A 25,261-nucleotide genomic window follows, 5' to 3' on the forward strand; every position below is an offset into this window, starting at 1 on the left:
GATTGGCCTGAAATGACTTGCACCAATGTTGCTGAAGATATAGCTGAATTAAAGCCTCCTAAACCCTGTACAGTCCTCCTACTTTTAGTACCAGCTATTCCAGATATTAGTCAGTTTCGCACCTATGGTGAGTTGTTGGAAGCCACTGTGAGATTAGTTAAAGGAGCTGAGCAAGATCATCAACCTTGTGCCTCTGATTACCAAAAGGCTGAATTGCTACTTGTACGAAGGGCTCAAATAGATAGTTTTCCTGATGAGTTCAATCAACTACAAGAAGGTAAACCTGTTTCTTCTAGTAGCAGACTGATAACCTTATCTCCAGAATTTGACCATTCCAGTGAAATTATCAGAGTTGGTGGTAGGCTGCGACGAGCTGAGCTGTTGGAATGTGATGCAATGCATCCTATTATATTGGATCCTACTCACCCTGTGACAAAATTGCTGATTCAAAGATATGATGAACAACTTAGTCACCCTGGACCAGAACGTTTATTTGCTGAAATTAGGCACATACTGGATCCTGAGAGGAAGAGAGGCAATTAGGAAACATCAGCATGTTTGCAGAGAGTGTCAAAGATGGCGAGCTAAACCTCAAATGCCTAAGATGGCCGATCTGCCACTAGCCCGGCTCCGTTTATTTAAGCCAGCATTCTATAGTACTGGAGTGGATTGCTTTGGGCCTTTTATTGTGAAGGTCGGCCGTCATAATGAAAAGAGATGGGGAGTAGTATTTAAATGTCTTACAACCAGGTGTGTCTATTTGGACATATTTAATAGCATGGATGCAGACTCTTTCTTAATGACCCTTCGACGCTTTATTCCATGATGGGGAAAACCCTATGAACTGCTTTGTGATCAAGGTACAAATTTCCGTGGAAGTAATCGAGAGTTGTGTGAGGCCTTTGCAAGTTTAACAAATGATCTTAAGTTGCTTCTGGCCAAACAAAAAATTAGGTTCCAGTTCAATCCACCAGGTGCACCACATTTTGGTGGTGCTTGGGAGCGGGAGATTCGTTCGATAAAGACTGCACTTAACATAACCTTGGGGTCCCAAACAGTTACTGAAGAGGTGCTGAGGACAATTCTAGTGGAAGTAGAAGGGATCTTAAACGCAAAACCTTTGGGGTACGTTTCTTCCAATTTAGCTGATCTTGACCCAGTGACCCCCAACTATCTGCTTATGGGGTGGCCTGACTCATCTCTTTCTCAGGTTGTCTATCCTGAATCAGATCTCTTGACTAGAAGGAGATGGAGACACAGCCAGGTGCTGGCAGATCGTTTTTGGTCATGCTTTCTTAAGTATTACCTACCGAATCTTCAGACACGTCAGAAGTGGCAGAAAGAGGCAGCTAATCTAGCTGATGGAAAGGTAGTAATGCTTCTTGATCCACAGTTACCCAGAGCTTCATGGCCTGTAGGTAGAGTGCTGCGCGTCATACCAGGAGCTGATGGACGAGTTCGAACAGCTGAAGTAAGGATTAATGGAAGAGTGTATACTCGACCTGTGACCCGACTTATAGAACTTCCAGAAATATCTGACGATGAGCCTTCCAGTGACAAACCTTCAGAATGATGTAAGAGGTCAAATTTGGTATACCAAATTTGGGGGCGGCTGTAAAAAAGGCTCCTGTGCCTTTAAGGCACTGAAGCATGATCACGTGAAAACCGTGGCGTGTGCAGTGAGCATGTGCATTTGTTAGATGTACCTCATGAAAGCCGGAACTACTGGAGCCACTAGAGAAAGTTTAAGTTTGTGCGTTGTTGAGCAAATAACCACACATACACCTACTCACCTACCTGTACAGTTGTTCTACTTCATGTGAAATTTTGGCATCTCAACATTAAAGTGATGTTCCTGAAATGGTTGGATTAGTTCCTGTGTTCTAACCGACACACCACAGCGACTACAGCTTATTGCAAGTCTGCCTTCTGCCTTTCTTCATAACAGGTAGTGACACTGACCATAGCCAAATGCAAAATGAGTGAAAAAACAGATGAGGAGGGAAAAATGTCAGTGGCCTCCCTCCACCTGTTAAACCATTCATTCCTGTTTTGGGGGTCGTCTCATTGTTGCCCATCTAGTGCCCCTAAACAGCTGAAACAGATGAACAAGCCCCTCTGCTACTTCACTGACCAGATCAATGGCCCAGAATATATATATATATATATATATATATACAGTGCACCCAGAAAGTATTCACAGTGCATCACTTTTTCCGCATTTTGTTATGTTACAGCCTTATTCCAAAATGGAATAAATTCATTTTTTTCCTCAGAATTTTACACACAACACCCCATAATTACAACGTGGAAAAAGTTAACTTGAGATTTTTGCAAATGTATTAAAAATAATAAAACTGAGAAAGCACATGTACATAAGTATTCACAGCCTTTGCCATGAGGCTCACAATAGAGCTCAGGTGCATCCTGTTTCCCCTGATCATCCTTGAGATGTTTCTGCAGCTTAATTGGAGTCTACCTGTGGTAAATTCAGTTGATTGGACATGATTTGGAAAGGCACACACCTGTCTATATAAGGTCCCACAGTTGACAGTTCATGTCAGAGCACAAACCAAGCATGAAGTCAAAGGAATTGTCTGTAGACATCCGAGACAGGATTGTCTCGAGGCACAAATCTGGGGAAGGTTACAGAAACATTTCTGCTGCTTTGAAGGTCCCAATGAGTACAGTGGCTTCCATCATCCGTAAGTGGAAGAAGTTCAAAACCACCAGGGCTCTTCCTAGAGCTGGCCAGCCATCTAAACTGAGCAATTGGGGGAGAAGGGCCTTAGTCAGGGAGGTGACCAAGAACCTAATGGTCACTCTGTCAGAGCTCCAGAGGTCCTCTGTGGAGAGAGGAGAACCTTCCAGAAGGACAACCATCTCTGCAGCAATCCACCAATCAAGCCTGTATGGTAGAGTGGCCAGATGGAAGCCACTCCTTAGTTAAAGGCACATGACAGCCCGCCTGGAGTTTACCAAAAGGCACCTGAAGGACGCTCAGACCATGAGAACCAAAATTCTCTGGTCCAATTAGACAAAGATTGAACTCTTCAGTGTGAATGCCAGGCGTCACGTTTGGAGGAAACCAGGCACCGCTTATCACCAGGCCAATACCATCCCTACAGTGAAGCATGGTGGTGGCAGCATCATGTTGTGGGGATGTTTTTCAACGGCAGGAACTGGGAGACTAGTCAGGATAAAGGAAAATTTGACTGCAGCAATGTACAGAGACATCCTTGATGAAAACCTGCTCCAGAGCGCTCTTGATATCAGACTGGGGCGACGGTTCATCTTTCAGCAGGACAACGACCCTAAGCACACAGCCAAGATATCAAAGGAGTGGCTTCAGGAAAACTCTGTGAATGTCCATGAGTGGCCCAGCCAGAGCCCAGACTTGAATCCTATTGAACATCTCTGTAGAGATCTTAAAATGGCTGTGCACCAACGCTTCCCATCCAACCTGATGGAGCTTGAGAGGTGCTGCAAAGAGGAATGGGCTAAACTGGCCAAGGATAGGTGTGCCAAGCTTGTGGCATCATATTCAAAAAGACTTGAGGCTGTAATTGCTGCCAAAGGTGAATCGACAAAGTATTGAGCAAAGGCTGTGAATACTTACGTATGTACATGTGATTTCTCAGTTTTTTTATTTTTAATAAATTTGCAAAAACCTCAAGTAAACTCTTTTCATGTTGACATTATGGGGTGTTGTGTGTAGAATTCTGAGGAAAAAAATTAATTTAATCCATTTTGGAATAAGGCTGTAACAGAAGAAAATGTGGAAAAACAAACAAATGATCAAGAAAGTACACACGAGGCGCCATATATTGAGGTCTTTTTCTTTTCTGATTGGGTCAAAGGAAAAGGAGACAATGACGATTTTAGCCTCGACCTAGAAGTCTCCTTTCGATTGCTCACCCAAAGTGCTCGACGCGCAATTTGAAATCAGTCTTTGTTTCAGTACCTTTGCCGTCTAACACTTACTACCGCCAACTATTCACAGAAAGGCAGCGTGTTCAACGCCATTTCCTCCCCTATATTACGATTTTCTTTTTTTCATTAACTGAAATCATTATCGCATCCCGACATTTCCGTAAAGATTTTGTTTCAGGTGTAACAGAAATCAACGAAGTGCCAAACAATCAAATAGGTCTCTTTAATTGCAACAAAAAACTTATTTTTTCACCCTATTATCCTATCACACACGAAAATGAGCGCCAGACAGTTTCTGCAGTGAATTTGAGGAGCACAAATTAATTTTCATAACGTGGAACTAAGGTAGATGGAACCTACTCAAGCAGTCATGAAATACAAGGCAGGAACAAAACCTGGACAGGGCACCAGTCCATCACAGAGCAAACACACGCACATATCAGGGAAATTTTACCATCATCTCTTCACTTTATTACATATGGCGAAGGAGGACTCTATCTGTCATGAGTTCAGGACTTGTGTTCGCTCCGAAGTGTCGGTGAGGACACTGGTAAATAATGCAAAATTCCATATAGCAGCACTGAATTAAATTATGGCTTATTTATTAGAAGATATATACCTGTTTTTGAATAGGTGTATGTGTGTGTGGTCTACAATAAAAAATACATAAATTTATCTGTAAATTACACAAAAGTCCACTAGATCAGTATTGCTCAAATTAGGTAATAGCTTATCAGTAGTATGAAAATCAAATTAATAAGTTTATCAATAAACAGTATCAATAAACCTATAGTAAAGTACATTAACGTAACAACACAAGCTATTATTGAAAGAATTTTGTTGCATGTAAATAACACTGAGGCACATGCTCAGCATATAAACGTTAAACAGTACACTTTAAACACCTTTGCGTCTTAACGTATAACAAGCATACAATACAAATCAAATGCAAATGAACCCCTCTATGGCCATTAACACAAACGTCTTGTTAATTTAGGATACTTCTGATTCTTAGTTATTACAAATATGTCTCTAGGCTGAAATACCAAATACACGCGGGTGCATTTCTTTTGCTTGGAACATCCAATAATGAGTGTTCTTGTGCATGCTGAGAGGTGCACCAAGAAATATGAGTCGTGTCTCTCAAATATTGCCGTTCCTCTCTCTCTAACAGTGCATGTCTTTGGATTGTGGGAGTAACCCACACGGACACGGAATGAACCTATAAACGCTACACGGGTAGTTTTGAAGTCGAAATTGTTTTATTTATGGTGAGCAATCGAAAGGAGACTTCTAGGTCGAGGCTAAAATCGTCAGTGTCCCTTTCCTTTTACCCAATCAAAAAAGAGTAAGACTTCAATATTTGCGTATTTTCTTGATCATTTGTTTGGTTGTGCGCTGTTAGTAGTTTATTGTAAGTTGGCGAAATGGCAAGAACGAAGCAAACAGCTAGCAAATCCACCAGAGGAAAAGCTAACCGGAAGAGCGCCCCCGCCACCATGAAGAAGCCTCATCGGTTCAGGCCCGGCACGGTAGCACTGCGACGTCCTCAAGCCACAAGCCTTTCGAGGGTAACCAGTTTTAATGAAACAAATGCTAACAATTTTTTTTAACAATTCAAGCCAGGTTTTGGACAAACACAAGTTTCAGTCACAAAACATATGGAACATGGATGAAACTGGGATAACAACTGTTCAAACTCCCGATAGGGATGTGGCAAGACGTGGTGACAGGCAAGTTGGTGCAGCTACCTCAGCAGAAAGAGGCACACTTGTCACACTAGCTTGTACAATCAATGCACTTGGTAACTCCATACCCCCAATGTTCATTTTCCCACGTGTGCATTACAAATCTAATTTTGTTCAGGATGGCCCACCTGGCTGTACTGGGACAGCTAATGCATCAGGGTGGATGCAAGAGGCTGACTTTCTTGTTTACTTGAAACACTTTCAGCTACACAGAAAGAGTTCCTCAGACTCCAAAGTTGTATTAATTCTTGACAATCACCCAACCCACCTGTCAATAGAAGGCATCAAATTCTGCCGCAGCCATGGAATTGTTTTGCTATCCTTCCTCCCACACTGCTCTCACAAATTACAGCCACTTGACAGGAGTGTATATGGGCCATTAAAAAGAGTTGTCAACTCAGCCTGTGATTCTTGGATGAAGACCCACCCGGGGATGACAATGACAATTTATGATATCCCAGGCATTTAATCTACTTTAATATTATTGTATAATTGTAGATTTACACAGTACTATGCAAGTTCAGAGAAAAAGCAAAGGTTAATTATTGAAATTTAATATATGTTTAACATGTTGCAACCGTCCCTTATATGTGTTGCAACTGTCCCGTTGCAACATCTGACTTCTTCAGTTCAAATCAATATTGTGCAGGATATGTAAAATATAATTAACTACAAGTACTATGGGTAATTAGCAGACAGATGTAAGTTTATAGTATACAAAGTTGGCTGGTGTAGTCCAAACAGTCTCTGAGTAAATGAGAGGAATGCATAAAGTGTTGCCACCGTCCCCAGTCTCCCATACATTTTCTGCTTTAGGCCGAGCCAGATATTGTTATGTAAAATGTTTATATGCGCGGGAAAAATAAATGCAATGAGACACACCTGCTAGACGCGTTTAGGAACCCGGGGGGAAAAGCCCTAGGATACAAGCGCTATCGACCACATGTCAATTACCGACCACACTGTAGATTTGCCCTTCTCGAAGAGATGGGGCTCTGAAAAGAGCCGTTTTTCTAAACAACTGTCGACACGTACACGATTCTCTTTTTCGGCGCGGCCTTCTTTGTAGTCTTGGCTTTGGAAGCTTTGGCTTTCTTTGGACTCTTGGTCACCTGTTTGGGCTTTGCAGTCGGCTTCAGCTTTTTGAGACTCTTGGTGGTTTTCTTGGCTGCAGCGGGCTTCTTTGTCGTCCTTTTGTCTGCTACGGGTTTCTTTGCTGCAGTCTTTACTACTTTTTTGGCAGCTGTGGTCGGCTTCTTAGCCATTGGTTTCTTGGCCGCTGGCTTCTTCGGGGCTGCCTTTTTCTTACTTGCTTTCTCCTTTGCCTCTGCCTGCTTCTTATTGATCTTAAAGGACCCGGACACAGCCTTCACGATCCAATCAGACACACTAAGGCCGGTCTTCCTTGGCTTCGAACTTGTCGACTTCTTCTTTGGCGCCTTAGCCGGAGTGCTGGCTGGAGCGGTTTCTGCCATTTCAAACAGACACACTACGAATGAATAAATCAGTCGATCTGAATTGCGACTGGACTGGAATCTTTCTTTTCTCATGGAGGACCGAGGCAATGCCTCTCACACTGCTTCATCTCTGTGTTTATTAATCTATGAGATTCATGTTAACTTGTCTCATAGCAATCAGTTTTGGCTATTTTGGTTAGGGGTTGTGCGAGTTCCTGTTGCTGAATTTTAGGATGGTTTAGGTGTTTAGTCATCCAGTATTGCCCTTGGTCTTTTGTGTTTCTTGTATTGACATTTATCATATTGGAGAATCCCTTGAAGAGTTTTGTTTGGGTGAGTTTCTAGTTGGGTAAATAGTTTAATAGAATTCTTCTGAATGGACTGTTGAATCGACAGGGATTTGGTGTCTTGATGAATCAAGTCGTTGGTTACATACCATAGTGCGTTGAGTGCCATTCTTAGAGCTTTGTTTTGGAGGCACTGAATCTGACGGATGAGTACATTGGAAGCGTATCCCCATACTGGTGCTGCGTACAGTAACTGACCTCTGATGATGCTTCTGTACAGAAGTATTTTGTTTGTAGTGTTCAGGTTACTTTTTCTATTCATCAGTGGGTACAGTTGGCCGAGTGATCTTCTTGCTTTTGATATACTTTCAGTGATGTGGTTTCTCCAGGTTAGGCAGTTGTCTAATATAACTCCCAGGTATTTTGCTGTATTTTGCCATGAAATGGGATGACCAAACATTGTTATTGTACCAGGTGGTGGTTTGTGCCTTCTGCTAAAAAGGATTGCAGTGCTTTTTTCAGGGTTGATGCTGATTCTTCATGATTGAAACCATTGTTCCAGGGTTGCAACTGCCTCTTGTAGTCTTTTTGTGACAACCCAAGTTTGGGTGGATTTGTAAAGTACTGCAGTATCATCTGCATATTGAGCCAGTGTTGTGCTACTTGTCTTTGGCATATTACTTACAAAAATGTTGAAGAGGATTGGTGAAAGTAGTGAGCCTTGAGGGACACCGGCAGTTATTTTCTTGAGTGATGACCTGATGTCATTTAACTTTATCTGGAATTTTCTTCCTTTAAGAAAAGAGGCTGTGAGGTGAATTAGGTAATTTGGAATACCTGCCTTAATCATTTTGTAGAGAAGGCCTTTGTGCCACACTTTATCAAATGCTTTGGATACATCAAGGAAGATCGCCCCGGTGGATCTATTAGTGTTGAAGCCATCAGTGATGTATTCCACTACTCTTAGGAGTTGATGAGTGGTGCTGTGTCCAGTTCTGAAGCCATGTTGTTCTTCATTGATTATTTGTAGCTGTTCTGTATATTTTTGAAGTCTTTTCAGTATTGCTTTCTCAATGGTTTTAGCAAGAGTACTAAGTAAACTGATTGGTCTGTAGTTCTGTGGGAAAGATCTGTTTGTTCCTGGCTTAGGCAAAACTATGACATCAGCAGTTTTCCAGCATTCAGGGAAATGTCCTAGTCTCATTATCGCGTTGGTAATGTTGGTTATTGCGACGATTGCTTTGTGAGATAGTGCTCTGAGAGCAGCATTTGGGATGCCATCTGACCCTGGAGCCTTCTTAGTATTAAGATGGTCAGTGATGTTTCTGATTTCTGCTGGAGTAGCAAAATCAATGACTTCTGGTGGGTTTGTTGATAAAAACTGGTTAGTTTCTTTATTTACTCTTTCAATGTGTTGGATATCCGCATTTTCAAAGTTTGGTGAGCACTGGAGTTCCAAGCTGTTGGCAATAACTTCTGCTTTGTCTTGGGTGGTATATACAAGTCCGTTTGGACCATGGAGGTAGGGTATAGGAGATTGTTTGTTGCGGAGTGCACGGCCGATTTTCCATTTGGTACCTGCTTGATGTTCCATTTCAGATAGTGTTTGTGACCATTTTTGATTCCTGATATCATTTAGTGCTTCTCTGATTTTATTTGAGAGTGTATTCATTTTTTGGCGATCTTCTGGGTTACAATGTTTTTGCCACTTTCTTCGAATTCTATTCTTTTCTTTGGTTTTATCAAGTAGCCAGTTGGGAATGGAGGACAGATTATTTTTGTTTGTATTATGAGCTTTGTATGAAGCATTTACCATTGCTTGCTTGATGCAATGAGTAAGGGCTTTTGCTGCATGTTCTAGCTGTTTTGGAGTGTTGATTGTTGGTAAAGGGCCCAAGGATGATTCAAGTTTTCTTGTGAAAACAGGCCAGGATATTCTTTCTTTTGTTATGTAATTGTGGTTTTTGGTGAAACTGTTTGATCCATGTAACTCCAGAAGTACAGGGTTGTGGTCAGAGCTCAGTTCTGCAATGGAGCTGATGAGTGGAGAGTGCGTTATATTTTGGAGGATCGCAATATCTATTACATCAGGTCTGTAACCATTGGGGAGGAATAGCGTTGGTTCTTCTGGTCCTATCACTATTAGGTGGTTTCTGTCTGTAAAATTGATGAGAGACCTCCCTTGTTTATTAGTAGTTTTGTAGTTCCAGGCTGGATGTTTTGCATTTAGGTCACCTGCTAAGATCGTTGGAGTATTTGATTGGAAAAGTAAATCCAGTTCTTGGACAGATAGGTCATTCTTGGGACTGTTGTACACTGCAATTATTCTGAAAGGGCCATCTTTAGTATTTAGCATCACCGAGTTTGCTTCCAATGTGTTTAATTGTGGTGTGGGTGATTCAGAATGATCTATTCCTTTTTTGACAAGAATGACTGTGCCTCCACCTTTTCCTTTAATTCTGTCGCATCTGTATACAAAGTGACTTCTTGTTCTGAATTCTGAACTTGGACGTAAATGGGTTTCACTTGTTAATTAATTAATCTTTGCGACACATTCGCTGATTTCTTCCTCGAAGTCTCCCATTCACCTGGGAACTGAGACTTTTGAAAAGGTGATAAGCACCAGGGTCAAAAGCAAGGTTGGAAATTCAGCTGAATCTTCCGCTTTCAAGCGTCAATTTTCGAACACTTGAGTAGCACTCTGAATTGCGAGCATCTGCTCAGTCGCTCATATTATAATGATGAGAACCGTGTTGACTCAACCAGCCCTCTGTTTCGGTCTAAAGAGACCTGACAAGTGTGCTTTCTGCATTCACAAAATCTCCTTTTTTGAATAATAAAAATGGAGGAATCAATACCGGAACTCGAGAGACGTCGAGGGAAACTTGATGTTAACAAAGCATTTGCCGTTGCTTTAAAAGAAGGTGCCACTGAATGGCCAGAAAAAGAAATGACACCGCGGTAAAGGAAGGATTGTCACTCGTTACAAGACGATCACCAATTTCCTTACCAAATACTCAGAGCCTAAAGTTTCTTTCACACTGGAAGCACAATGGACTAATAAGAGAGAGGCCCGTAATCGATACCGACAAGTGTTTATATCAATTTTCGAAAAATCCACAGAAAATCCGAGCTCTCAGCAAATTCAAATTAACACACTCGCGGGACTTGTTTTTTTCACTGTCGCTGTTAGGTTTCCCTGAAAGACACTTTCATAGGAAACAACTGCCATTCGAAATTCCTGCGCGTAAAACTGCATTATGCTTCAGAAATGAAACTTGCCCAATATGCAATGTGTCATTTGAATGATCTAGATAGATGTAGATAGATACTTTACTAATCCCAAGGGGAAATTCACATACTCCAACAGCAGCATACTGATAACAACAACAACAACAACAACAACAACAACATTTATTTATATAGCACATTTTCATACAAAAAATGTAGCTCAAAGTGCTTTACAAAATGAAGAATAGAAAAATAGAAGACACAATAAAAAATAAAAATAAGTCAACATTAATTAACATAGAATAAGTAAGGTCCGATGGCCAGGGTGGACAGAAAAAACAAACAAACAAAAAAACTCCAGAAGCTGGAAAAAAAAAATAAAATCTGTAGGGATTCCAGACCATGAGATCGCCCAGTCCCCTCTGGGCAATCTACCTAACATAAATGAAACAGTCCTCTTTGTATTTAGGGTTCTCACGGAAGGACTTGATTATGATGGTCACCTAGACTTCTGGGTTTCAGTCCATCAATGTTGGAGCATCATGATGCTTTGAATAGAAATAAATTGAATAGAGAGATGGGGTCAGTGCGGAGTTTAGAGCCACTAGGAATAGTTATGATGAATTGAATATACAGAGTATCAGGATTAAGTTAAAGTGAAGTTAGGAGAAAGCCACATTAAAGTAATGTGTTTTCAGCAGGGTTTTAAAGTGCTCCACTGTATTTGCCTGGTGATTTCCTATTGGCAGGCTATTCCAGATTTTAGGTGCATAACAGCAGAAGGCCGCCTCACCACTTCTTTTAAGTTTAGCTTTTGGAATTATAAGGAGACACTCATCTGAAGATCTAAGGTTATGATTTGGAATATAAGGTCTCAGACATTCCGATATATAAGATGGAGCAAGATTATTTAAGGCTTTATAAACCATAAGCAGTATTTTAAAGTCAATCCTGGATGACACAGGCAACCAGTGTAGTGACATCAAAACTGGAGAAATGTGTTCGGATTTTCTTTTCCTAGTTAGGATTCTAGCAGCTGCATTCTGCACTCATTGCAAGTGATTTATGTCTTTCTTGGGTAGTCCTGAGAGGAGTGCGTTACAGTAATCTAGTCTACTGAAAACAAAAGCGTGAATTAATTTCTCAGCATCTTTCAATGATATAAGAGGTCTAACTTTTGCTACAATATTAAATAAACAATATTAAATTAAAGAGTGATAAAAATGCAGGTAAAACAGACAATAACTTTATATAATGTTAACGTTTTCGTCCCGGGTGGAATTGAAGAGTCGCATAGCGTGGGGGAGGAACGATCTCCTCAGTCTGTCAGTGGAGCAGGATAGTGACAGCAGTCTGTCGCTGAAGCTGCTCCTCTGTCTGGAGATGATACTGTTCAGTGGATGCAGTGGATTCTCCATGATTGACAGGAGCCTGCTCTGCGCCCGTCGCTCTGCCATGGATGTCAAACTGTCTAGCTCTGTGCATACAATAGAGCCTGCCTTCCTCACCAGTTTGTCCAGGCATGAGGTGTCCCTCTTCTTTATGCTGCCTCCCCAGCACACCACTGCATAGAAGAGGGTCGCTCGCTACAACAGTCTGATAGAACATCTGCAGCATCTTATTGCAGCTGTTGAAAGACGCCAGCCTTCTGAGGAAGTATAGTCGGCTCTGTCCTTTCTTGCACAGAGCATCAGTATTGCTAGTCCAATTTATCATCCAGTTGCACTCCCAGGTATTTATAGGTCCTCACCCTCCGCACACAGTCACCTCTGATGATTATGGGTTCCATGAGGGGCCTGGTTCTCCTAAAATCCACCACCAGCTCCTTGGTTTTGCTGGTGTTCAGGTGTAGGTGGTTTGAGTTGCACCATTTAACAAAGTCCTTGATTAGGTTCCTATACTCCTCCTCCTGCCCACTCCTGATGCAGTGCACGATCTAGATTGCTTTACTAAGATATCACATAACCTAAGAATAGAGGTTCGATTTCTGCACATAAAATAAATGCGTCTTTAGCAATGAAAGACATCTCAAAATTCCTGATGATTTACTGTACATCGTAATGGCGCTGACAAGCTTCAGCACTCAGGGTTAAGTCGCTCATAGTAAGAGCTGGCATTCCATCATGCAAACGAGTAGCTTCAAAGCTAGCAGCTGGTGGGTCTTAAAAAAAGAAATGAAAGATCAACATGAGAGAAGAAAGATTCCAGTTCAGTCAGCAGAGGTGTTTTAGGGCAGCTGCGGAAGGAGAGTCTCGAGGCTGAGATCCAGACCTGGAATGCTTGTTGTAGTGTCAGTTCCTTGAAGGAGAACAGCCCAGAGACCAGTACATCTACAACTCCACACCAGGTGGTTTTCCTTGTTAGTTACATTCAGTAATTTAGCACCTATGTTGCACAGCATGAACGCACAGTACTCAGCATCCCTGCTGCAGCATCTGAGAAATTAACATGCAGTGTCCCTGCTGTGCACACCTAGCAGCGAATCGCTTAAAACTGCTGCTGATATGCCTTCTTCACTGGCTGCACAGTTGAAGAGAACAATAGTTGTGTGCCATTTCAAGGAGTTGGAATTGGTCACTGGGAATGGCGACTTTTAAAGAAAGGGCCATGTTATGGTGTTAACAAAATATATCAAACAGGCATGGGTTACCCAAAGTGTGAGCTGGCATTCCATCGTGCAAAGAATCATCTTTCAAACCACCGACAAATGCACCTATTAAAAAAAAAAAACACAAAAAAAAAGTCAAGCCTGTAATGTCATAAACAAAATTCAATCTACTTCAGCAACGTCAAGCAGTCCTTTAAGAATAGCAAGCTACTTAAAAGAGCCATGTGAAGAGAGAAAGAATCCACTTTGGCACCCGATGCTACATTCCTCTTCCCATTGTCATCTTTTCTTTTAAATCAGCTGTGCACTCTCAACTGCTTGCATATTTTTGAGGAGCACATTGGCCAATCCGAAAGGACACCTGAAGTGTTGGACCAAGAACATCATTAAGACTCCACCTGCATGTGTGACCTCTATGGGGTCAACGCTCAGAGCCTAATTTGGACCCAGTCTTTTAGAAGTGTAGAAGTATACCTCTCCACTGTAACACAGTGCAGCAGTGGAGTGCAAGTTGAACTGCAGTAAAGTTTCAGGTGTTTATATATCATTTAGGAATAGTCATTTGAGGAACATATGATTTCTATACATTCCATTGATCTTCTGAAGTATAGTAAAAGGTTGAAAAAGAAAATAATATGAAAATAATATTTGTTTCATTTAAACAATCTTTCCTGTAAGTTTGTATGACTTTGAATGTACACCTCTAAATCTGTATTCCTTTATCGAATGTACTGGAAATTTGTTTTACTCTGGCTGGCAGACAGCAGTTTGTGAGGCCCAAAGATTGTGTCTCTGACATGGATATAAGCAACACTGGAGAACCAGAAGAAACAATTTCATATGCTTTTCTCTTCTCCCAGTACACCTCGTATTATAAATATAACTCAATATCATCTGTCTTGGTGTAAGGAAAACCATTTGCAGCTTAACATCAGCAAAACCAAGAAAGTATTTTTGACTTTCTCTTCACCCAAGAGACTCTATGATCCCAGTCACCTTTCAGGGTGCACTGCTACAAGTACTTGGGGCTCCATGTCAGTGAGTGGTTGGATTGGTCTCATAACACAGAGGAACTATAAGAAAGGAGACATACTTTTCAGGTGAATAGTGACACCCTATACATATTATAAAACTCTGTGATTGGCAACATGTTGCACTTTCATATCATTTCTACCTCACAATGAAGAAATCGAGGTTCACACCCTGCATGAAATTCTACATTTTCTCCCCTTGTCCATGTTGATCTGCTCTCACAGTGTAAAGGCATGCAGGTCTGGTGAATTAGCATGGTTTAATTTGCTGTCGTGAGTAGGCGTATATCTGTGTTTACCCTGCAATGTACTGTCACCCATTTGCAGGTGTTGTTTGTGTCTTACGCTCAAAGATGACTAGAATAGGCTCCAGCTGCCCTGTGACCTTAATCTGAATAAGTGGAATAGAAAAATGGATGGATGGATGGATGGATGGATGGATGGATGGAAAGATAACTCTGTGATTGCTACTGGGATTTTCTTTGCTGTGCTGGTTATATCACTTCAAGTGAGGCCCACTGAATCAATAAGCTGATTCATAAGGGAAACTCAATTATGGGACGCACTATCAACCCACTGGGGTCAGTAGCAGAAGCGAGAATGAAGGCAAAGCTCATGGCCATTTAGAAGAATACTACACATCCTCTCTATAAAACACTATCTTTAAGTTCTTTCAGTCAATAAATAGTTCAGCAGATTTTTGTGAAGAAAAGTTACTGGGGCTCCTTCAGATTTGCAGCCGTAGACCTTTATGATGCCTCACTGTGACTGCACTTTTTTCTTTAGCCAAGTCACAACTTTCCTTCTTTTTTTGTAATTCTGTTGTGTAGAGGGATGGTTTGTTGTCTATTTATCTATTAATCTGTGCACATGCCATGCTTGAAATATTACTCTTCTACATCAGATAAGCCTAATTTTTCTAGATAGTCAAGAAATTTAGGCTTGGAAGGCCTGGATTGTATACTCCTGCCCTGCTTGCCCAAGAGAAGCAGGAAAGTCATGATAGTGGGAAGCAGAGAGTTTTTCTTTGGAACTTCATCTTATAAACAGAAGAAAATGGTAAAAAAAAAAAAAAAATATCACTGTCTCAGCAAAACGGAGAAGCCAAATATTTGGGCTACCTGGTGGGCCGGGGTACTACCGTGTTCCAAGTTACAAGCCATACTGGCCTGGCCCCGTCCGCAAACCAAGCGGCAGGTCCAATCCTTTCTCGGTTTAGCCGGGTACTACCGCCGGTTTGTGCCTCACTTCTCCGAGAGAGCAGCGCCCTTGACCGACTTGACGAAGAAAAGAGCTCCTAACATAGTGGTATGGTCTGACAAAGCGGGGGCTGCATTCAGTGACTTGAAAAAGGCTCTGACTTCAGCACCTATATTAATCTCCCCTAACTTCTCTATCCCATTTATCCTCCAGACGGACGCTTCGGACACAGGCTTGGGAGCCGTGTTGAGCCAAAGCATCGACGGTGTTGAACACCCCATAATGTACCTGAGCCAGAAACTGTTGGACCGGGAGACCAGGTATGCGGCGGTGGAGAAGGAAGCTCTGGCGATCAAATGGGCGGTGACTCAGCTGCGGTACTACCTCTTGGGTCGCGTGTTCACTCTGGTGATGATCATGCACTTCTGAAGTGGATGGTCCTTCACAGGGAGTCGAATCCACGGGTCACTAGGTGGTTTCTTGACCTGCAGCAGTACAAGTTTTTGCTCGTTCATCGGCAGGGGTCTTTTCATGCCAACGCCGATGCCCTCTCTCGGGCCCATGACCTCTTGGTGCAGGACGTCCGACCCGATGGGTCTGGGCTGAGGGGGGAGTCTTGTCACACACGTGTGCATAAGAGGCAGCTGAAGGGCTTAGAGAGGACTGATTATACATCTGCCCAGGGGGGTCGGGGTACGCTGACGCTCTTTCTGAGTTCCCTACAGGTCTTTCCCGGGAAATCCCACCAGGAGCCACCACCTCGAAGCGGGACACATCACTTCCGGCCCTGGCCCCGAGGATGACATCACTTCCGGTCCCGGCCCGGAGGACAACATCACTTCCGGTCCCAGCCCCGAGGACAACATCACTTCCACCTACCATCCTATAAAGCCTCCTGCCTTTGCTCTGGGAGCCAGTTCTGTTTTGGACTCTGTCGTGTAAACTTGCCTTACATGAATCAATTGCTTTTGCAGCCAGGAAACCGCATTAAACGGGTGGCTGCCCCAAACCTTGCCATGCCTCAAGTCTCTTCTTATTACACTTGTATTTAATTTGTTCTACATTTCCCTCTTGGAAATTCAGAGGATGAATCTTCAGCCAGTGATATTTCAGTACTGATATTAATTGTAGTTTTAGGTTAAACTACTTAATTAATTTTAATTTTTATTTCGTTCTAGTTTCAGTGGAGTCAACAATTTTTATTTTTATTTAGTTCTGTGTTTACATTTTTAGTTTTTATTTTATTTAGTTCTGGCTTTTTTTACATAATATTAGTACAATTTTTGGTTTTTTTTTCTGTTGCAAGACCACAAATGCTGGCCTTCACATATTTCAATGCCAGTTGTGTTACAGTCAACAAAATACACTCACAGTTCATAACGTTATTAAACACAGTTTGACTATCAATGATCAAACAGATCAAGTGGCCTTATGAGCATAGTCAGCAAGATCAAATGTTTCAACCCAAGAAACCAGTCTGTGCAATTACGTTGCTGTTAAGCTTTAAACAAGCATGCATTTCGAGAGATTTTTTCATGTTGCAACGATGTCCATTGCGCAGATAGCCACACAGTGAAAGTATTCACTTGATGAGCATCTGTGATGCAGGTGCACAGACAAGGTCCTATCCACTGGCACCAGCAGACTGTATGTTGACGATTTCTGATACCAGTACTGAAGCACTGATGTGCGGTGACGATCATGGCTGGTGAGGCACGGACTCCTTTAGAGTTAGATTTATATGAATCCAAAACAGTAACTTATTAATTATTCAATTGGCAGTATGCACACTGACTACTGGTTATGTTTCATATCTCATCAGCATTCTTTATACACACATAGGTAAGGCACATATTTGACAGAGAAAGAACGTTACATTTATAGTGGTGAGAGAGAGTGCATTTGCTCTGCACCCACCATGTATTTTAAATTTGTTGTTGCAATTTCACAATTCAAACTCATTTGATACAAGAGTATAGAGTGGTGTACAAAAAATTGATTTAAATTTTTACCTTGTTTGAAATATTTAGTTGTTTTTAAAAGCATTTAATTCTGATGCTTATTCCATTTTAATACAGACTGTTCAACAACAGGAAGAGAAGGTTAGGAGCACGCACTGATACAGCGCATTGCCGCACCCACCTGATAGCATCAAGGCTCTTGGACCATTATGGACTCATTCGTGCTTTCACTTTGAAGACAAAAATTGTCATGTACTCATCCATGGAACACAGAACATACCTGAACAAACAGATAAAGCTATTAAGCTTATACAGTGTCTCCCAAACATTTTCTACACCATAAAATTGAGCAAGGCAGCAAATGAACATTTGATCAGTGAATGTAATACTAGTCACACATGTAGCACTGCCTCATATTTTGTGTTTCTGGGTCCTCCTAAACAACTTTACTTACAGTCAAATGATCTACCTGTCTTACAGGAATTTATTGGGCATAAACTAAGCAGTATGCATGTATTCTTCAGAGATCAAACGTGTAACAAGGTTTCTCTTCTAAGATGGATGGAATCCTTTTTGGGAACAAAAAGAAATAGATGGAGGCAGATTTCTGTTAAAAAAACAAAAAAACGCTGTATTTCTCTGCAGCTGCTGACACAAGGTTAACAAAACAATAACAGACTTACTTCCTATTACATATCCTCCCAGATCTTGAATGCTTAATTTTATAAGCACTGCTTTCTAACACATTACAACTAAACAGGGAAATCAACATTGGAAATCAAAATGTAGGTATATTCCTGATCCTATTCTAATATAATGAACATTTAATTCTTTAATTTAATGCTTAAGTGATAACACAACTTTACACATGCAAGACTATCTTTACCTTAAAGCAGTATATTAAAGCAAAAAAGGAATGATTTTACTGTTGTCTATAGTAGAGAAAACAAGATAAAGTATGGTCAAATTGGCTTTTTCTGTAGCTACAAACTCTCAGAGTTTCAAAATGAGCTGAAATGAATTCATAGATACAGGGATGTCTTCTTTTGCCGAACACAGGAGCAGCTAATGGATCTTTTCACATTACAATGGTACTGAAATTGCCTGTAAGAAATGTATGTGTCCCTCTTGAAACCATTTTGGGGAAGGTAGGATTTATAGAGCTGCTTGGAATGCCTGGTATTGTATTTGTTGCTCATTTCTCCAACCTGCTGGAGAGAGATTGAACTAGGCACAGAAATGTCCAAAGATGTATGTTATTGAGTGGAAGGTAGGGAGAAGAGTTACACTGGAAAGGGAAAAAGGGAGAGGGGAAAATTTCCTCATTGTTTTGTGCACAATATCTGATGCTATGGTGAAGAGCATAAAACGTAAATAAAAGAGATAAGAACAACTTTACAATGTAAGCTACTAAGAAAGCTGTTTGTATGTGGGTGTACATGCATGCATGTTTATTTACATAGTCTAAAAAGATTTTTTTTTTTTTTTGAGGTGTCTTATTGTGTAGTTTTGGAATGTTGGAAGAAGGGTTAGGAGAAACAGTTGGACTGAAAGAATGTGATGATTTATCTGATCATTATTTATCTGTACCTGATAGAGAGCGAGGAATATCAAACTTATAACAGAATGGTATCCAAAAAAGGAATAAATACCTGCAATTAAACTTGAGTACATACTTTATTGTTCTCTTTAAACTATAAATTTCTAGAAAGATTGATGAAATGCTTTTAATCAATCTTAATTCAAAACAAATCATAATGTTCAGTGTGATATTTTATGGTGGGGTTAGAAAGGGAGAAACTGTGTGCAGCTGTTTGCATAGAAGGAGTCATGTTTGCCAAAATATCAAAGTACAGAAAAAAAAGTAGGATACACTTAATGCATTACATTGGTGAAATTTTGTGACTAATCTTTAACAGCTAAAAAATTCTAATCATGTACTGTTAAGGTGCAAAATAGGTCAAAATCAACCCTAGTGTTTATGAGTATATTATAAGAAAAACTAGAGCTTCGATGGAGATCTCAGACATGGCCACAATTGAGATGTACACTTGAAGCTGATACTGAGCATATTTTTAGATTGTGAAAAGATCTATTTTATAAATCACACAGAGTCTTATCTGGGAACAAAAAAGACTGTTGCTCATGAGAAAAAATTGAAAGACAGGAGCCAATATTGTCTTATTTTTGTCTAGGTAAAGTAGAACAGAAATATGAGAGATCTCTAAACCTGGTTTTTGTTCCTACGGGCTGTGGTAACTTTCTAACACCTGCTTGATACCCAAAAAGCCAGAAGGATCATGAGGCCCTGATTTCATCTTAGGACATCTGTGTTATGGTGTGACAGGTGCACCAGCCCGGTCAGATTCCTGTCATGTTCCCAGGAATGAACAGCAGTGTATAGGCAAGTTCTGTAAACAGCGTACAGTTCAAATGAGAGCTCTTATTTTATTTTTAGCCACAGATTGTGCTAACAAAAATGCAGTCAGGCTGTGGGGAGAGGAGTTCAGAACAATGGTTGGGAATAGCAGCTTGCACAAACTTCAGCTGCTCCCTGCATGGTTACTTGGTTGATCTCCAGTAGTAAATTATAAAAATACACTCTTAAAATGAAAAAGGTTAACTTCAACCTTTATAAGCATTTCACAGGCAAAAACATGATTTCTTTCAATGGTCAGCCCAGGTCTAGTCCTTCTCCTTGGAACAACTTCTTCCTGACTATGTAATCAAAGAGTAACTCTGCATTTTCCTCGATGTCCTTTTTTGCTATGAATAGCACAATATTCCTTGCCCGCTGTCCAGTGTCCATTAGAAAACACTGGGGCTGAAGGTTTGCTCTGCTGGATGAATGGTTGAGAGGTCTTCCAAAGGCTTCCATTTCTGAATGACAGGAGCATGGAAATGTTTGTGCATAAATACTTAAGACCCCTTGCCGTGTGTTTTTACAAAAGAAGTCTGCCTCCGCTTCCTTCTCTCCTTCCCTGTAGCTGATGTTCATTCCATGGTAGTCGCAGACCACTTCCCATTTCTGGAACCATCGTCTGATGAAAACACTTATTTCCTTTGCCTTCTACATTATTGCAGATTACGAGTCCCTTCCACGCCTGGCTGGAAACATGGCGCCTAATATGTTTACTTTTCACTATGTCATCTGTAAATCCTTCTGGCTTCCACTTCTCAACAATCCTAAAAGCAGAAGGGATGTTAGTAGCCCAACCTTGCCACACTATCCTTTTCTCCACTTGGTGAAGGATGAGCTGTTGTCTGCAGATAGCTGCTGCAAACAGGAGAGAAAAATTTCACTTTAACTCACACAATTCATAAGATAGAGGCCATCACCAATGATCCAATTTGTTAAGGACAGGAACAGTAGAACACAGGAAGTGTTGGCAGTGAAGACCTTCTTGCTCAGCCCTCCATCAGTCGTAGCATGTCCTGTCTTGTATCCCAGTGAGCATCCCCAGCCAGTGTCACCATGAATCTCTTGAATGGACTTTCAAATGCCTGCTGCAACTGATGCGCCGCAGGCATTTGAAAATTCATTCAAGAGATAAGATTAAACTAAGCAACAGCAGCACTTTTTTTTCTTGGATGAAGATCTATAAAGAAAAACAAAGAATCAAATTAAGACACAAAATCAACAGGAACTCATTTTATTGTATGGCCATATGTTTTAAATGGAGGACAATTATCACTTCACTTACTCTGAGCTACTTTCACTCATCAAGAGCTGAATGATGACTTTTGCAAAGGTATTCCACAGACATGGGAAATACTAGCTGACTTCCTGCAATGATACAATGAGAAACAGAAACAAGAATTAAACCCACAAACGGAAAGGGACAAGAAAGTTACAGTGATTAAAGAGAACTCGCATGGCATCCTCAGCAGAAGCAGTAGTAGCAGCCTTGGCCTCAATTTCTTTCCTATCAGTGATAAGGTCTGTGTCTTCTACAGTAAGACAGTATTATTAGAACCTGTGCCAGGGATCTGGAATTTTAGGACAGACAGGGCTGGACTAAATATCTGGCATGGCTAGGAGACACTAGCCAAGCACCCTGACATTAACATAATCCTAGAGGATAGAGTGAGAACATCCAACCAGGATGAAATCTGGCTGACCTGGAACTGCAAATGTAGCTTTCTTTTATTCTCTGTGCAGCTGATTGCTTTCATACTAGAATACATAAAAGGACATTAACAGTGTAAGCAAACACCTGGAGAATTAACAGCAGTCTAGACACACACCATTTAACGGCATACTGATTGATTACATGCAAACCTTATACATCTGAACTCTGAAAGAGTTGCCACAAATTCCCAGATCTTAGGGTTTTTGTCACTTGTGGTGAAACCCCTTTCATTTGGAGAATGCACAGCAGTCTAAAGACAAATACCAGTAATCAATATAAAGTTCAAATGAGAGCAATTTATTTTCTGCTACATATTGTCCTAATAGAAATGCAGTCAGGCTGTGGGGACTTGAAAGTGGCCCTGTAGCTTCCCTGAAGACCCAGGACACTCCCCAGGTATGGATTCTGAGGACAGGCGAGAGTGCTGCACGCTGGCTAGCTGCCATAGTAGCTTCCCTTATAGCTCTGGAGCGCCACAAAATAACATCCAACTTTTACTCATTGCCCAGACACAGCAAGTACAAAGTGTAAAACTTCACAATATTGCCAGCTGCTGCATGGTTGTTGGGACAGCAACAAAGCAAGGACCAAAAAGAAGAAAAGGATCAGGTACTCCAAAGCCCAAAGAGCAAGGCAAAGACAACCAACCTGGGCATGGCATAGCTGCTGAAATAGGACAAACATCCCAGGACTCACATTTTATACACTTTTCTCAATCATATGTGATTGAAAATGGACTTCCACTCCAAAAATGCCACAGATGTTTTAAACAACCATAATCAATGGTCACCTAAAGGCCATGAATAGCATTCCAGATATCTCCAGGGCCTTTGGTTGGTCCCAGTCACTAATGCTGCAGCCTGTAATGGCATCACATGGATTTTTAACACTAGAAAATCTTAGTTCCCACATAGCATGCTGGAAACAAAATACTCGGTTACACTTAATATAAAGCCAATTAAAAAGGTACAGCTCTTGTTCAAGATAACATCTCAATGGAAAAAATGCTCTTGTCAGAATAGATGGGTAGCTCTGAAAAGAGCCGTTGGAGTTTAGAAAAGAATCGTTCCAGTAGATCACTTGCTCTTTGCGGGTTTCTCGGTCTTCTTGGGTAAAAGCACAGCCTGAATGTTAGGCAACACACCACCCTGGGCGATAGTCACGCCACCCAACAACTTATTGAGCTCTTCGTCATTACGCACGGCCAACTGAAGATGACGAGGAATGATTCGGGTTTTCTTGTTATCACGGGCAGCATTGCCGGCTAACTCGAGAATTTCAGCAGTCAAGTATTCGAGCACAGCAGCCAGATAGACGGGTGCACCAGCGCCCACACGTTCGGCATAGTTGCCTTTTCTCAAAAGCCTGTGAACACGACCGACGGGAAACTGCAAACCGGCCCGAGATGAGCGAGTTTTGGCCTTAGCACGAACCTTACCACCGGTCTTTCCTCTTCCAGACATTACAATATATCACAATAACTTCCTACGATAGAATGCTATAAGAGGCCGCTGTTGCGCTTTTATAAAGACTTTCGTAGGGCGTGACGTTCTGAAGCATCTTGACTGCTTGATTTGCATGTTTTGATTACGTCACGAAGGGACGTTAAATCCAAGGCGTTGCGCTCGACCCCCGCAACACTTCAAATTCAAAAATAAAGCTCCGAACAAAAGTACAACGTGCTTTTTTAAATATAATTTTCTAAGTACCTGTACACTGAAAATATACATCTTAATATTATTTAGTCTTATAGATCACGCCTCTTTCTTGGATTCCATTTCACTATCTTACACGTTGTCTCTTTAAAAGGCTTTATTGTTAAAAGCACAGCACAGGGAAAAAAGACCGATTCTTTGAACACGAAGGATGTATAAACCGTGGGCCTTATTCTTCATACTGTCTTGTAGCCCCCGTGAATGATGTTCATGATCTCTCACTCATTGTACAATTAGAAATACTGTACATGGAGCCACAAACAGAAAGCAATCGTCTCATTTACAGAGAACAACACGCAAGGGCAAATTATTAAACCTCGTGTGGATTACTAAAATATTGCCTACTTTTTCCCTCCATCCCTGCCTTTGAGGAACTGATAACATGTATTTTATCCGGCACGCGTGGACATTGTTTTTGAAAAGATAATCATACTGGATGCTAATAGGTGAAACAAAAAAAACTTAAAATATCCTTTTGAAAACAGTACCCCCAATGCAAAAGTGCGCACGCATATTTTGTCCAATTCAAACACAACGGTCGAGTCTAAAAGGAGGGAAGTGACTGCTCGCTAATGATTGGTGGCGACATGCAGCGTTTCTAATTTGCATGATTGGCTATAAAAAGGGAAGCCGGGACATTCTGACTTTCATCTGTGAAATCTACAACAATGCCGGAACCAAAAGCTGCTCCTGCACCCAAAAAGGGTTCGAAGAAGGCTGTTTCTAAGAGTCAGGCTAAGGGTGGAAAGAAACGCAGAAAGTCCAGGAAGGAAAGCTATTCCATCTACGTGTACAAGGTGATGAAGCAAGTACACCCCGATACGGGTATTTCTTCAAAGGCAATGGGCATCATGAACTCGTTTGTCAACGATATCTTTGAGCGTATCGCAGGCGAGGCTTCTCGTTTAGCGCACTACAACAAGCGCTCAACCATCTCTTCAAGGGAGATCCAAACTGCCGTGAGACTGCTACTGCCGGGTGAACTTGCTAAACATGCTGTGTCCGAAGGTACTAAAGCAGTTACAAAGTATACCAGCTCCAAATAAACTGCCCAAGTCCCGCCCGAAACCAACGGTTCTTTTCAGAGCCACAAATTTTATCTATGAAAGAGCTCCACTCGCTTCCTGTGCAATCATTCATCAATGTGAGTAGGCACGGCTGCTGCTTAAAATAGTTTTGCGCGATTATAACATTTTTTGGATGGTACTTTTATCAAAGGAGATTTGTGAAATATGATTCAATTGCCTACACTCCTAGTTTCCAAATTGCAGCTCCTGGTGTCTTGCTTGCTAGTATCACAATCTGTCGGGATTAGATGTCCAGTCTTTCTCTCACTTACCGGGTCCCCATGTTCCCTGCCATCCCGGCACCTAATTTTCTATTATGTTATAGCAGAGATGACGGAGGCTACTAATTTAGTTTGCATACAGCTTGAAACTTTATTTTATTTTTTTTGTTCGCTACTTCCTGTTAACTGTTGCTAAAACGGCGCTAATATCACGTAAAGGCAAAATGTACTTTTTCTTGCTTAGCCCAAAATCACACAGCGAATGCCTCAATGGGTTATAAGAAGCTTCGTTTGTGACGGCAACCCAGCCTTGAAGGAAAAAAAAAACAAATCGCGCCCACCAGAAAAAAAAATTAATGTAATGCTGGCAATATGAGGCTTTGAAGGGGATGAAACGAGTAATTTGGAATTGGGTCATTCTTTGTTGCAAAATGATGCATTACAGTGCCATCTGGTGGCAAAATGGCCCTCAATTTAAACAAAAAAAATCTCAACGTTCCAACAGACGAGTTTTGATTAAACTGCGGTTGAAAGTATAGCAGGGTAGACGATAGTACCCCATAGACTGTGATAGGGAGATCTAAATGAAAAGAACTGAAAAACAGGGACTAATTAAATTGTTTTCATTTTCTTTTAACTCTGATTTTTTGATTTTTTTTTTTTTGCCTA

General features: G+C 41.2%; 3 protein-coding genes and 1 long non-coding RNA gene across 4 annotated transcripts; 1 reads left to right on the forward strand and 3 right to left on the reverse strand.

Annotated features, from left to right (window-relative positions):
- Nucleotides 1-6,694: 6,694 nt before the first annotated feature.
- LOC120534668 (histone H1-like) lies at nt 6,695-7,156 on the reverse strand. Its single transcript, XM_039762259.1, has one exon. It carries the CDS (start codon nt 7,154-7,156, stop codon nt 6,695-6,697), a length of 462 nt encoding a protein of 153 aa, XP_039618193.1.
- A 10,656-nt stretch (nt 7,157-17,812) lies between these two features.
- On the reverse strand, nt 17,813-21,245 carry LOC120533382. The gene is made up of 3 exons (XR_005634486.1): nt 21,161-21,245; nt 20,770-21,055; nt 17,813-20,642 (listed from the first exon to the last, which is right to left on the reverse strand). It is a non-coding gene; the product is annotated as an uncharacterized LOC120533382 (long non-coding RNA).
- A 1,220-nt stretch (nt 21,246-22,465) lies between these two features.
- LOC120533342 (histone H2A-like) lies at nt 22,466-23,069 on the reverse strand. Its single transcript, XM_039760196.1, has one exon. It carries the CDS (start codon nt 23,050-23,052, stop codon nt 22,666-22,668), a length of 387 nt encoding a protein of 128 aa, XP_039616130.1. The 5' UTR covers nt 23,053-23,069; the 3' UTR covers nt 22,466-22,665.
- Nucleotides 23,070-23,952: 883 nt separating this feature from the next.
- LOC120533347 (histone H2B 5-like) lies at nt 23,953-24,398 on the forward strand. The gene has a single exon (XM_039760202.1). The coding sequence runs from the start codon at nt 23,973-23,975 to the stop codon at nt 24,348-24,350; it is 378 nt and encodes a 125-aa protein (XP_039616136.1). The 5' UTR covers nt 23,953-23,972; the 3' UTR covers nt 24,351-24,398.
- The last annotated feature ends 863 nt before the right edge of the window (nt 24,399-25,261 follow it).

This window comes from Polypterus senegalus, chromosome 8 (genome assembly GCF_016835505.1).
Source record: "Polypterus senegalus isolate Bchr_013 chromosome 8, ASM1683550v1, whole genome shotgun sequence".
Classification (NCBI taxonomy): domain Eukaryota; kingdom Metazoa; phylum Chordata; class Cladistia; order Polypteriformes; family Polypteridae; genus Polypterus; species Polypterus senegalus.

Coding starts and splice junctions, on each gene's coding strand:
- LOC120533347 (XM_039760202.1), top strand. CDS start 23,973: ATGCCGGAACCAAAAGCTGCTCCTGCACCCAAAAAGGGTTCGAAGAAG.
- LOC120534668 (XM_039762259.1), bottom strand. CDS start 7,156: ATGGCAGAAACCGCTCCAGCCAGCACTCCGGCTAAGGCGCCAAAGAAG.
- LOC120533342 (XM_039760196.1), bottom strand. CDS start 23,052: ATGTCTGGAAGAGGAAAGACCGGTGGTAAGGTTCGTGCTAAGGCCAAA.